The sequence below is a fragment of the Emiliania huxleyi genome (assembly GCF_000372725.1).
Source record: "Emiliania huxleyi CCMP1516 unplaced genomic scaffold EMIHUscaffold_726, whole genome shotgun sequence".
Classification (NCBI taxonomy): Eukaryota; Haptophyta; order Isochrysidales; family Noelaerhabdaceae; genus Emiliania; species Emiliania huxleyi.
This window is the reverse complement of record NW_005196560.1, coordinates 1-13,513: the sequence shown is the minus strand read 5'-3', so window position 1 is coordinate 13,513 and position 13,513 is coordinate 1. Positions and strand designations below refer to the sequence as shown.

Genomic DNA, 13,513 nt, shown 5'->3' with positions numbered 1-13,513 from the left:
AAATAAGTACCCGACGGTACGCACGTCGTTACGATACGCCTCGCCCACCCACAGACACTCGAGCAGGGCAGAGTATCGCGCACGACTGCTCGGCGCCAGTTGGGTCCACCCCCCCGCTCGGTCCGTTCTCCTGTTTGCTTCTCGATGGTTGTACGGCGGGCGCGAGGCCCGACCTCCCCTCCTAGCCTTTTTCGGTTGCGGCCCCGCCGCCGTCGCGTCCTCTCTGCCTGATCCTGTTGACAGTCGCATTCTTTTCAACAGCCGCTGCCTGATCCTGTTGACAGCCCTGTTGACAGCCACGGTTCTTTCTTTTTCTTCGCGAGGGGTCATCTCAGGAGGCGGTCGGAAATTCTTTTCTCGCGTGCAGACCGAGTTCTCTGCTAGTACAACTGCTAGTCTCTGCTAGTACAAGCAGCATTCTTTTCTCGCGATGTCCACCCGCCGCCGCTCGCGCCGCCTCGCCTCCGCCTCCACCGCCGCTCCCTCGCCAGACACGCCGCCGCCCGTCCGCTTGCTCGATCTCCCAAGGGAGCTCCTCGAGCGCGCCCTCTCTCGCTGCGACAGCCCCATCGACATCGCTCACGTCGCGGCCGTCTCGCTGCTCTTTCACTCGCTCGCGGAGCAGGGCATCCGCTTGTGGGCGCAAGAGCGCGGCTTCGAGCTGCCGGCGCAGCCAGAGGGCGAGAGCTGCGCCGTGCGGTGGCTGTGCTATTCGGCGTTGCTGCGCGAGTCGAACCCGCCGGCGAGGGCGGCGGCAGGCGCTCGGCACAGCGTCTTCATCGATGGCGAGGGGCGGCTCTCGTCGTGCGGCACGGCAGCGGAGGGCGAGCCAGCCCTCCTCGGTCACGGCGAGGGCGTGACGCGGCTCAGCGCGCCGACCCGCCTCCCCCTTCTGGGCGGCGAGCGCGCCGTGAGCGTGTTGGCTGGAGGCAGGCATAGCCTCGCCCTGACCGCTGACGCCGCCTGGAGCTGGGGCGGTGGAGGCAGGGGCCAGTTGGGCCACGGCGACCGGCAGGCCCAGTGGCAGCCGAAGAAGGTCGAGGCCTTTGCTGGCCAGCGTGTCGTCGCTGCGTCGGCTGGAGCCGCGCACAGCCTCGCCGTCACCGCCGACGGCTCCGTCTGGAGCTGGGGCTGGGGATACTCTGGCCAGCTGGGCCACGGCGACGAGCAGGGCCAGCTGCTGCCGAAGAAGGTCGAGGCCTTTGCTGGCCAGCGCATCGTTGCTATGTCGGCTGGAGAGTACCACAGCCTCGCCATCACCGCCGACGGCGCCGTCTGGAGCTGGGGCTTTGGAGGCTTTGGCCACTTGGGCCACGGCGACCAGCAGCACCAGCTGCTGCCGAAGAAGGTCGAGGCCTTTGCTGGCCAGCGCGGTGTCGCTGTGTCGGCTGGAGGCATGCACAGCCTCGCCATCACCGCCGACGGCGCCGTCTGGAGCTGGGGCTTTGGATCCAATGGCAAGCTGGGCCACGGCGACCAGCAGAATCAGCTGCTGCCGAAGAAGGTCGAGGCCTTTGCTGGCCAGCGCGTTGTCGCTGTGTCGGCTGGAGGCATGCACAGCCTCGCCATCACCGCCGACGGCGCTGTCGGGAGCTGGGGCTTTGGAGGCGAAGGCCGGCTGGGCCACGGCGACGAGCAGAATCAGCTGCTGCCGAAGAAGATCGAGGCCTTTGCTGGCCGGCGCGTCGTCTCCGTGGCGGTGCGAGCGGCCCACAGCCTCGCCATCACCGCCGACGGCGGCGTCTGGAGCTGGGGCTTTGGAGGCTTTGGCCACTTGGGCCACGGCGACCAGCAGAGCCAGCTGCTGCCCAAGAAGATCGAGGCGCACGGCGGAGAGTGAACTCTGAGTCGACTCGAAATGGGAAGGTAAAACACACGAGGTTGTGGCACAAGGGGGGGCGACTCTCGCGTCTCCACGTCTAGACGACACGTGAGGAGCCCCACGGCTCGAAAGAGCTCTCGTGAGAGAGGTGCACTCTCGCGCGCGGCGGCGTGGCGGCCGTCTCGCGGCGAACGTGTCGCGTGTCCCGTGTCTGGTGTCCTCTCGTGTGGGGGTGTCCGACGCGTTATTGCGGACGCAGCGGTTTTGAGAGAAAGAAAAATGAGCCAGCGAAGGCGCGCGAGGCTTAGCTGACACCATCAGCAATCAATCGGCAGACAGCCCATCACCAAAAAAGGGACGCGACGTGATTGCCTGCGGCGCCTCGAGTGCGCCGCGGGTGTCCGCGATGTCGTAGTTGGCCGTGTAGGACATGAAGCGAGCGTCGCCCGAGATGACCGGGTTGTCGGTCGCGCCCACTCCAATGGTAGCGGCAGACGGGACGCCGCCCTGCCCGGCAACGGACGGGCAGGACGCGGTGGTGGGGCTCAAGTTGGCGGCATCGGGGTTCTGTGCGATGAGGAAGCTCTGGACGGTGTCGAGCTGTCGAGGTCGCAGTCGACGAGAGTCGGGTTGATCATGAAGGTGCTGCCGTCGGCGACGGTGTGCAGGAACGCGTCGGGCCCCTTGGGGACGAGGCCATCGGGGAGAAGGCGGAGCCCTTGGCGCGGAAGACCACGTGCTCGCCCGTGTGATCGAGGTTCACGCCGCCGCTCGCCTCGACCTGCGGCATGCGCGCGGCGAATGACCGGGTGGTGTCAGGAGGAGAGTCATCGTGTGTGTGTGTGTGTGTGTGTGTGTGTGTGTGTGTGTGTGTGTGTGTGTGTGTGTGTGTGTGTGTGTGTGTGTGTGTGTGTGTGTGTGTGTGTGTGTGTGTGTGTGTGTGTGTCGAACGCCTTGGAGGAAGAGTCGGCATCGAATGAGGCCTTGGTAATCATGGTGAACGGGGCGAAGGTCGGCACGCCCAACGCGTTCTCACGGATGAGCTTGGTCGTGTAAACCTGCACGTTTCCCTTCTCCAGGCTGTCGCCCGCGAGGTCCATGTCCGAGATGAAGGCCAGCGTGCACTCAGTCTCTCCACAGTCGCCGGAGATGGCGCAGTATCCAGCTTTGCGATCGCCGCTCTCATCCGTGATCTTGGTCAACTGCTTCGACGAGTAATGGGCGATTGCAAACATCACGTTCTGAGTGGCGTCCTCTTTCAGGTCGTAGCACGCCCGGTTTCAGGCGTAGTTGAGGCGGACCTGCTTGGGCATCTCCGTGGGCATCGCCTAGGGGCAAGAGAAACGCGTTCTTGCACCAGTACGCGCCGTTGAGGCCTGATGCGTGGGGTGAAAATCACCTGCGCCGGCGTGATCATGATTGTGGACTGATCGTAGCTCGAGTTATAGATGAAGGCGTTCCACTGGTCCCCGTTGGCTGCGGTGTAGCCGACGCTGTTGCCGTTTCCGCTGAGCGAGCCCTCATATGCGGCGCCAGTCCCAGGCGACACCGCGACGAAGTCGAGGGCGTCCGCCGAGAGAGCGAAGGCGGTGACGAGCAGGGAGCGCATCATGACGATGTGGGCAAGGCGGACCAACTGGGCTGGTCAGGGTGCTCTCCAGGTGTTGGCACGATGACAACACGCCACAATCCTGCCACAATCACGGCGGTTGAATTATTTATTTTATTTTGACGCCTCCGGCTGTGTACCTTGTAGCTGCTGAAGGGGAGAAAGGGGAGGATTCTCGCGCTGCAACCTTCATGCCACCTCGCGGTCGTCCCACTCTCGTCGTTCTCCCTCCTGTCGCTTCCTCCTCTGTCGCGTCGCTCTCGTCTGCCTCATCGTCGACGCGGAGAATGCCCCGACGCGTTTCTTTCACGCCTTGCCTCGCGAGTGAGCAGTATCGTGCCGCGTCGACAGCCAGCTCCAGCTTTCGAACGCAGTCAGCCAACTAGCGCCAATATGCCACTTCCGCTCCTGCTCGCCAGCAGTGCCTTTCTCCTCCCGACGGTGCAGCCGCGACAGTGCGCGGGCATTCATGCAGCGGCGATCTTCGGCCCGCGCTCGCTCCACGCGCGACTCTGCACCGAGCCGGCAGCTGATGAGGACGCCACTTACGAGGCGTGCATGCGGATGCGTGTCTCCGAGCTCAAGGCCGAGCTCGATCTGCGCAAGCAGTCGTACGAGGGCGTGATGGAGAAGGACGAGCTTGCGCGGATGCTGGCGGACGCGAGGTCGCAGGGCCTCGCCGATCCCGACATCGTCGACAGCTTCAACAAGGCGAACTTGGAGAACGCCTACAACCCGCAGCCAGCCGTGGATCCGGACGCTGTCGCCGAGGCGGTGGCGAGCGACGGTGGCCTGCCGGGAGGCATGTCGCCGGAGACCCTGATGAAGCTGACGCAGGACCCGGAGCTGATGGCGATGCTGCGGAACCCGAAGATGCAGGATGTGATGAAGAAGGTGATGTCCTCGGGCCCAGAGGCGGCTGCCGAGATGATGGCTGACCCAGACGTGGCGGAGATGCTGGAGAAGTTCAAGGCGGCGACGGGCCAGTAAGTACCGGTGCATGTAGGATTCTAGGTCACGTGTACCCCCGGTCCCGTCTTGGAGTGTATTTTGCTGCCATGTGTTTGGTGATCGACGGCTTGCATGACGTGCTGTGACCGATAGTAGCGGAGGCTGAAAAGAGGGCGGGAGATAATAAGACACGAGACGAGCGAAGTCCGATAGATAGAACGCTTAGAAGATACGGATCGTGTAAAGCCGTAGGACGCGACTCTTAGCGGAGGCTGTGAAAAGAGGGCGGGAGATAATATTAATAAAAGACACGAGACGACTCGAGAGAGTGCCATTGACACTACTCTAGAGAGCAGGCGCGTGGAGAGAGGGCGGGGGGATGACGCACGTATCATGAGCTTGAGAGAGAGCGGCGCACGCTTGACAGATGACACAGCGGACACTGAAGGTCTCACCAATCCCCTCCACAGAGCGCCTCCAGGCAAGCCCGCGCGCGGCGGAGCGGCGTGCCCGCCTGCGGGACGCCGACGACCTCGCACGCGCGCTGTAGCGTGGCGGCGTCGTCTGCCTGGTGCAGCCCAAGCTCGGAGCGGAGGCACGAGCAGAGGGAGGGCAGCAGGACGGCTTGGACCTCGGGATCGCTGTCGAGCGTCGCCTCCATTGTCCGAGACGACTGCTGCGTCAGGTTGACGTCCGGCTCGTCCTCCTCTGACGACAGCGGGGAAACTGAAGTGGCTGCGCGCGCAGAGGAGGCGGCCGAGGTCTCGACAGCGGCCGGTGTGCCGGGGCCGGTGTTGTTGGAGTAGGCGCCGGCGACGGCGGCGGTGGGTGTGACGGCGGCGGTGGCGTGTGCGACAGCCGTGGAGGCATCCATTGAAAGCTGCTCCGCGGCCTCAGCCGAGTCTGCAGGGCCAGACGAGGCGGGGGGCGCCGCGGTGGTTGATGCTGCGTCGCGCACGCGCTGCAGGGCAGCGTAGATGTCCTGCTCGATCGAGTCCTCGACGATGAAGTACTTGACGCGCACCTGCCGCGTCTGCCCAAGGCGGAGCGTGCGCCCGATCGCCTGCGTCTCGACAGACAGGCCGTGGGTGGCGTTGGTGCCGGGCGGCTCGACGAAGAGGACGTGGTTGGCGCACTGCAGGTTGGTCCCGCTTGCATTGTGCTTCGAGCTGAGCAGGAGGACGCGCGGGCCGTTGGCCGCGCTCACGTCGGAGAAGGCTGCGATCGCCGCGTGCCGCGCGGCGGCGTCGCCCTCGCACCGCACGGCTCGCACGCCCGCGTCGGCGAACGTGATCGCGAGGCGCGCGAGGCACTCGTCGAAGGCGGAGAAGACGATCGCGCGGCTCCCCGCCTCGCCTAGCACCTCCTGCAGGTGCTGGATGATCGCCGCCGGCTTCGTGCCCCAGCGCTCCACCTTGTCCGGATCGACCGGATGCACCGCTGCCGAGGCGACGGTCGCGGCGGCGGCGGCGACGGCGGTGGGGGCGGCGGCGGCGGCACCGAGCGCGACGAAGCTGATTTGCTCCACCGTGGCAGCGCGGCGGCAGGTCGGGCAAGCCGCCGCCTGGGCGACCCACGAGCGCACACACACGGCGCAGCCCGGGCAGTGGCCGCACGGCAGCACCCCAACCTCGCCCTCCGGCACGTCCATGCAGATGACGCAGGTGCCGCCTCCCTCGTCGCCCTCGTTGCCGCACGCCTCAATCTGCCGACTCACCTCGTCCTGGAAGTAGCGAAGCTCGCGCTCGGCTCGCGAGATCCTTTCCCGCGAGGCTGCGATCGACGCCTCGTTGCTCGTCGCGAGCCAGTCGTGCGTCGTCAGCAGAAAGGCTCGCGCGCTCTGCTCGTCGAGCGACGCCGCCCATGCGCGCGCACCCGACAGCCGCTCCTCGTGGTATGCGCCGCGCTGCCCGTAGTAGTCGATGCACCGCCAGAGGCGCACCGCAGGCCGCCTCTCGCGGGCGCGCTCAGCGCCCGGGGCGTCGGCGAGGCGCGGGCACGCCTCTATCACGAGCTTGGCCGCGGCGCAGGCCGCCGCCGCCTGGCGTGTGTGCGTCTGGAGCGCTTGGCGCGCCCGGCCAATCTCCTCCGCCTTCCACGAGACCATACGCGAACGCATCTCGTCCAGCGAGAGCAGCTGCATGCCGCTCTGCCGCCGCTGTTCGGCCTCGCTGCTGAGGCGCTCCGACCAGCCGGCCGCCACGGCTGGGTGGCAGCACAGCCGGCGCAGCGCGTCGAAGCGCGCGGAGAAGGAGTCGCCGCCGCGCTCCGTGTTGGCGCGGCGAGCTGCCTCGTCGTAGAAGCCGCGCTCGATGGGCGCGAAGCGGAGCGTGGCCACCTCGATCACGTGCGGCGCCTGCTCGACGAGCCGCGAGCCCTCGACCTCGCTGCCGACCGACGCGGGCGTGTTACGCAGGTACACGAGCTTCTTCAGCTGCTCGAAAGGGTGGGAGGGCGGCAGCGGCCGGTTGGCCTTGAGGAATGGCGAGTTGCTGAGCACGAAGTTGACGTTGACGCCGAGCAGCTGGTGCAGGCCGAAGACGGATCTGTCGCCCTCCGGGAAGGGCGTGCCCGTGACACACCAGACGCGGCGCGCGCGCCGCTGCAGGTGGAGCAGCACGCCCATGCTCGCGCCACCGTCGAGCAGCACGGCGTCATGGCACTCATCGAGGATGAGCCGGTCGAAGGCGAGGGCGTGCGCGAACGCCAGCTGCTCGTCGAAGACGTCGCAGTTGCGGCAGATGTGCTCAAGACTCGCGATGAGGACGCGCGCGGTGCCGCCACCTCGCCCCGACCACGCGCCAGGCGAGAGAGCCGCCATCTCCTCCTTGTTTGTGACCATCTGCACGCCGAGCGCGCCGCCCGCAAACTTGGCGAGCTCCGACCGCCACTGGTGGCAGAGGTGCTCGGGCGTGAGGACGAGCGCGGCGAGGGTTGAACCGTCGTCGCGCGCCGGCGGCCGCGCCAGCAGGAGCGCGATCAGCTGAGCCGTCTTGCCCATGCCGACCGTGTCGGCGACCACGCCACCCTTGGGCACGAACGTCTCTGAGCGCACCCCGATTTGGACGGTGAAGGTTGTGCCGCCCTCGATCTCCAGCATGCGGGCGAGGCTTCGGCGCTGGTACGCAAATAAGGTCCCACGGAAGGCGGCTGGTTGTGGCGCGGGCGGCACTGTCGGCGGAACCGTTGGAAGCTCGAACATTGCCGACATGTCCTTGCGGAGGCGGGCGGCAATGACGGCTCTGCCATCTTCAGCGGAGAGCTTGCTCCTGCCCGGCCCGCCCTTTCGCTTGGCCATGGGTGGGGGCGGGCGACGCTCGTACGTACGCGTCCGTTGTCGATTGTTGGCGGGAAAACGAGATTTTTTTCTCCAGAAGAGTTTTGACAAAACAAGAACCAACAGGATTCTTCTGGCGCAGACGGGTTTGGATTCGTTAGGGCTCGTTCTTTCAGTCCGCGCCAGTCCGCGCCCTTGTTGTGCGTGTCCCTCGTGTTAATTTCTGAGTCGCTGTCATGCCACACCCAACTGTCGCTCTGCTCGCCTTCCCATTCGCAGAGGTACTCCCATCCGTGTCCGTCCTCCTCCCTGCCCCCCCCGTAGCAGGTCGGCGCCTTCCTTGCTGCCTTCATTCACCTTCAGCACCCTGTCGGGCGCCCTCCATCCCGTTGTCTGTCCGTGTGCGCTCTTTTGTGTTACCGCCCACTTCCACTCCCTTCGCAGCTGCGCCCACTCTGGTCGCTGCAGTTGCTCCGCCAGCCTCGTGTATTCGCGATGTTCCGTCGTGTTGTCTCTGAGGCGGCCAGAGATTCGCTTCATTTGCCGCCACGTCAACACTTCCCCGGTGTCCCATTCTGACACGTCCGACCATGTCGCTATCCCCTGCTTGGCTAGGTTGCGTGCGAAGTCACATGCGAGGCCTTTGTTATTCCAGCCGTGGCGCCTCGTCTCGAAGAGCAAGAGGAGCGGGCCCAATACTCTCTTTTTTGGCTCTCTGTCGTTCTCCACGCCTCGGGTCTGAGCCCCTTCTTGCTCTCTTCCCACCCCGCTGTCGTGACCGTCTCCACCCCACACCTCCATTTTGCCTTTAGGTATGCTTCGATCATTAGTTCGTCCGAGAGCTCCCTTTCCCAGCCCCAACTCGGCTTCCACTCCATCCAGCGGGCGGGTTATCACTTCGTCGGCATCCTAGCCTCCTCAAAGTGTGCGCTAGGCTGCTCTCGACGGCCACCCTCGCTCGCTCGCTCCCCTTCCACCGCGCTGAGGGCCCGGTCCACTTGATCGATCAGCGCCGCCGCTGCATACGTGTATGCCCCGTGAGATTCTTTTCTTTTGTCCGTGGTGTACTGGTGTACCTGTGTTAGTGCCAGTGCGCGCCAGTCCTGTGCCTAGTGTCGTGCGAGGGAGTGGGCCGTAAAATTCTTTTGTCCAGTGGTGTACCTGTGTTAGTGCCAGTGCGCGCCAGTCCTGTGCCCAGTGTTGTGCGAGAGGCTTGTAAAATTCTTTTGTCTCTTGGTTCTTAGTCGGCGATCCTCTGCACCGCTCGCACCCCGGCCCATGCCGCCACAACAAAGGCAGCAGGAGCTGCTGGCGCTGCTCTCCGCGATTCCTCCCGCGCTCCTCGGCGCCGCGGCCGCCGCCACGGACGCGGACCACGGCTTGCCGGCGGTGCACTCCTCTTCACCAGCGCTCGCCGAGGCGCTGCTGATCGCACCGCTGCGCAGCGGTCTCGGATCGGCGCCTCCTCCGTTCATCACGCTCGAGGCGGCGGTGGCGCTCCTCTCGCTGCTCGAGCCTGAGGGCCGAAGCCAGCTCCTGGCCATTGCTCGAGGGTTGCACCGGCCGCCGTCTCCGCTGCTGAGCCGGGCGCTTCCGCGCGGCCCGTCGCTGCGGGTGCTGGTGACGGGCGCCACCGGCTTCCTCGGCGGCGCTGTGGCGCAGCTGCTGGCTGCGACGGGCGCCGAGGTGACCGCCACCGGCCGCGACGAGTCCAAGGCGCCCGCGTTGCTCGCCGTCGGCGCGGCTCGCTTTGTGCGCGCGGAGCTGTCGCTGCCCGAGGAGGCGGCGGGGCTGTGCGCGGGCCAGCACGCGGTGGTGCACTGCGCCGCGCTCTGCGGCACCTGGCCGCCTGTGGTGGCCGAGGCGTGGGGCGGCGCGGCGCACACGGCTGCCAACGTGGACGCGACTGCAAACCTGCTCGCCGGCTGCGCCGCGGCGGGCGTGGCTCGGTTCGTGCACGTGTCGACGCCGTCGCTGTACGTCTCCAACGGCCGCGGCTCGCTCGCCGAGGAGTGCGGCGTGGGCGGCATACCCGAATGGGCCGTGCCGCCGCGCCACCTCGCCCAGCCGAGTTGCTACGCCGCCTCGAAGCTGCAAGCCGAGCGGCTGGTGCAGGCGGCGGCGGGCGGAGGCGGGGCGGGCAGAGGCGGGGCGGGCGGAGGCGGGGCGGGAGGCGACGCGGCGGTCTCGGCCGGTCTTGTGACGGTGGTGCTGCGTCCGCGCGCCATCTTCGGCGTGGGGGACCAGCACCTCCTCCCGCGCCTCCTCGCCTCGCTGCGGGCCGGCCGGCTCCCCGTCACTTCGCCTAGATGCCGGTCACGTCTCCTGGTCGCATCTCTCGGTCACATCTCTCGGTGTCACGTCTCCGCTCCTGGCGAGGCCTCGAGACGCGCACTCGGCCGCACTCGGCCGCACTCAAGCCGCACCCACTGCATTCCCGCAAGACGGACAGGAGTGCGACGCACACTCCCGCCTTCACACCCGTGCGGCCCTGCCGTCCCAGGTCATCGACCCGCACGCGGTGGTCGACCTCACCTCGGCGAGAGATCTCCCCCCTCCCCCTCGCCACACACACCCCGCCCGGCCCACACACACCCCCACTCCCCACCCCGCCGCAGGTCCGAAACGTCTCGCACGCCTGCGCACTCGCGCTGCGTGCGCCCGCCGCTGCCGTCGCCGGCCGAACCTTCAACATCACTAACGACGAGCCCATCTTGTTGTGGGGTCTGATGCGCCGCCTGACCGACGAGCTCGGCCTGCCGCGCCCGTGGCTGAGGCTCCCCTTCCCCTCCGCCGACGCGGCCGCGCGCCTCTCCGAGCCCGCCGTGCTCGCGCTGCAGCGGCTCCGCCTGCTTCGCCGCGACTTCGAGCCAAAGCTGAGCCGGTACGCAGTCGCCGCGATCGGCCGCACCACCGTCCTCGACGTGTCGGCCGCGCGGCAGGCGCTCGGGTACGCCCCGGTCACCTCGACGCAGGAGACGCTCTCGGAGGTGGCCGCCTATTTGGCGCGCGACAGCGCCTCCCGTCTGCACCTCCTCCAGCCGCCCTCTCCTCGGCCCTGCAGGTGATTGCGGCGCACGCAGCCATACCCCCGGCCACCATCCGCCGGCCGGGCGCGCGCCGCGCCGTCTTCTCCCAGGCCGCCTTCGCCGCCGCCTTCCTCGCCGCCGCCGCCGCCGCCGAGGCATGGCCGAGCCGAGGCGCTCGCCACCTCGCCGCCCTCGCCGCAGCTCTCGCGCTCCTCGCCTTTGCGACTCGCGCCGCAGCCGACACGGCGCCGCAGCGGCACCGGCGCCGCGCCGCGGCGAGGGCTCTCTCCCGCGGCGTGACGCCCGGCACGCCTCGCGGGCTCGCGTCGCCGCCCAGCTGTGGCCGAGGTGTGAGGTGCGTCCCTTCACGGGTCCGACGTGCGTGAGCAGGCACGAGTCCCCACTCGGCTGGACAGCCTCGTCCTCGCCCGCCTCGACCGCGGGTGGCACTCCGGACGGCGCGCGGCTCGTGGGGTCGTAGCGACGCTCCACTGCCTCCGCCACACCACGGCTCGGCACGGCCTCTCCTCTGACCCCCTCCGCATCTCGCCCGCCCTCGCAGGCTCCCTCTGCGCTTCCCCCCTCGACAGCCCGACGTCGGCGGCCGCGCCGCTGCACTTTGGGCTCCCGCAGCCTGCCCTCGGCGCCGGAAGCGAAGGGCGGCAGCACCGCCTCCGTTCGCCCCTCGCCCCTCTGCTCGATGCCGCCGCCACCGCGGCCGGCGATGCCGCCGCCGCCCCCGCCGCTGCCGCCCCTGACGCCGCCGCCGCCGCCGCCGCCGCCGCCGCCGCCGCCGCCGCGTCTGGGGGAGAGCAGGAGGAAGCCGCTCGCAGCGTGACTGGTGGACCGTCGCTGCGCGTTGAGACGGGCGATGTCACCACCCCGCCCAGCACCTCCGCCGTCGCATCGCCCGCCACCCCGACTGTGGTTTCCGCGTCGCTGGCGGAGGCGCTCGCCCGGTGGGCGGCCGAGGCGCCGCAGCGTGCGGCGCTCGTGCACACGCGCGACGACTTTCCCCGCCGCGGAGTCGCTGCCGCCGCGGCTGCGTCCGCCGGCCTGGCCGCCACCGCTGCCGTCATGGTGGTTTTCGCCGCCTCTTGGGCCCTGATGTTGGCGGCGGCGACGGTGGCGGGGGCGACAGCGGCGGCAGCGGCCGTCGCCTTGCAGCGGAGTGAGGCGAGCATACTGTTCGCGGCGCAGTTTGAGACCATCCGCTACGGGGCGCTGCACGCCCACGTCTCGCGCTTGACCGCGACGCTCGCTGCGGCTGGCAGTGAGGAGGGGTCGCGCGTGCTGCTGCTGACGCCGCCGCCGACGGCTGCTGACACGGTCTCTTTGCTGGCGGCTTTGCGCGTCGGCGGGGCGACGCTGGTGATTGGTCCAAGCGTGGGCTGCGCGGGGGGCGCGGCGCATTGCACGGCGCGGCTGCGGCCGGATCTCGTGGTTGCGTCGCGCGGTGCGTACATTCGCTGGCGTCTCGCGCTCCTCTTTCGCCGTTGGACGAGGGGGGAGACCAGCGGGACCACGCCGCCGCTCCTGCCGATCGACCGGCTTCCCGCCTTTGGCAGCGAGGAGGGCGGCAGCTATCGGGCAATGCCTCGGCATGGCTTGCCCACGGCGCCTGCGAGCGGCGGCGCAGGGCAGCCCGGGCCAGTCGCGATCGTCGCTGCGGCGACACGCGAGTCTGCGGCCCGCACAGTGTGCGACGACGCGGCGACAGAGGTGGCGTCGGCCGACGCGCTGCGCCGGCGCGCCGACGCCTACGGGCGTGCGCTCGCTTTGGCTTTGCCACGGTCGCGGCCGTTCGGGCTCAGCTCCGCTGTCGGTCCTTTCGGGAGGGACGCCGACCGCGCTCCAACAGCAGTCGGCGGCGCCGGAGCTTGGCGCTCCCTGCATCTCGGCTCGCTGCACCTCGCCCTCGATGACCTCCTGCTCGGGGGCACCGCCGTGCTGCACCCGCGCGCAACGGTGCCGGCGGGCGGGAATTTGCCGCTTCTCAACGCCGACAGCTCGGCGGCGGCGTGGGCCACCGGCGTGCATCCCCGCCCAGTGTATCGCCGCAAGCACTCCCTCACCTCCAAGCGCCGTGCACCACGACTGCGATGCTCAAAAGTCCTGTGCCGACACAGCCTGACGCCTGTCACCCACGCCTCCGCCCTTTTCGGCAGGCGCGCAGCACCTCATCAATCGCTTCGACATCAATGTGCTCACCGCCCCATCCGACGGCTGGGCTGCGCTGGCTGCCAGCTTGCCAGGCGGCAGCCTTCGCGGGATCGCCTTGGGTGCCCTCTGCGTTGCGCCACCACTTCCGCCAGGAGACGGTCCAGCGACGGCGCCCGGGCTGCTCAGCGCAGCGTGCGAGCTGATGCGAGTCGAGCAGCCCTTCAGGCCGCGAGGGAGGGGCGCGGTCATTTGGTCGCTGAGCCGTTCTGCTGTGCCATGCTGAGTACAGATCTAACACGTGTCCGCATGCCTATCGCGGGGTGCTCTTGCTGCGTTCTGGAGGCATGCCCGGCGCCCGCCTTTTTTACCTTATAGGAGCGTCAAATTTTGTCCCCCCCCCCTAGTTCGTGCCCCCGGCCGAGCGTTTTTGATCTCTGGGTCTGTGGGGGGCCGAGCCGCCTCGGGGTGGCGGGCGGGCGGGCGTTTTGAAAAACAGAAAACAGAAAACAAGAGGGGGCCCGGGGCCCAGGCCCCCCACTGGGAGTAGAAAATACGCCCAGGGGGGCCAAGGAGGCGGCGCGGGGAAGCAGCATCAGGTGAGAGCAGGAAGGATGGCGCTTAGGGTCGGCTTTGTGAACAAGGGTTTCCAGGTTTAGATCAGC

At 68.2% G+C, this 13,513-nt stretch overlaps 4 protein-coding genes across 4 annotated transcripts; 2 read left to right on the top strand and 2 right to left on the bottom strand.

Annotated features, from left to right (window-relative positions):
* Window positions 1–3,102: 3,102 nt before the first annotated feature.
* On the bottom strand, window positions 3,103–3,434 carry EMIHUDRAFT_248997 (hypothetical protein; the record flags this gene model as incomplete). The annotated part of the gene is made up of 2 exons (XM_005761079.1): window positions 3,103–3,150; window positions 3,222–3,434. The coding sequence occupies 2 exons, from the start codon at window positions 3,432–3,434 to the stop codon at window positions 3,103–3,105; spliced, it is 261 nt and encodes an 86-aa protein (XP_005761136.1).
* Window positions 3,435–3,757: 323 nt separating this feature from the next.
* On the top strand, window positions 3,758–4,547 carry EMIHUDRAFT_371912 (hypothetical protein). The gene has a single exon (XM_005761078.1). It carries the CDS (start codon window positions 3,825–3,827, stop codon window positions 4,419–4,421), a length of 597 nt encoding a protein of 198 aa, XP_005761135.1. The 5' UTR covers window positions 3,758–3,824; the 3' UTR covers window positions 4,422–4,547.
* A 286-nt stretch (window positions 4,548–4,833) lies between these two features.
* On the bottom strand, window positions 4,834–7,680 carry EMIHUDRAFT_120859 (hypothetical protein; the record flags this gene model as incomplete). The annotated part of the gene is made up of 1 exon (XM_005761077.1): window positions 4,834–7,680. The coding sequence occupies one exon, from the start codon at window positions 7,678–7,680 to the stop codon at window positions 4,834–4,836; it is 2,847 nt and encodes a 948-aa protein (XP_005761134.1).
* Window positions 7,681–8,937: 1,257 nt separating this feature from the next.
* On the top strand, window positions 8,938–12,656 carry EMIHUDRAFT_120858 (hypothetical protein; the record flags this gene model as incomplete). The annotated part of the gene is made up of 6 exons (XM_005761076.1): window positions 8,938–9,987; window positions 10,163–10,180; window positions 10,278–10,649; window positions 10,724–11,043; window positions 11,079–11,131; window positions 11,251–12,656. Coding segments are annotated over 6 exons (3,219 nt in total), but the record flags the coding sequence as incomplete, so codon positions are not given.
* Between the last annotated feature and the right edge of the window lie 857 nt (window positions 12,657–13,513).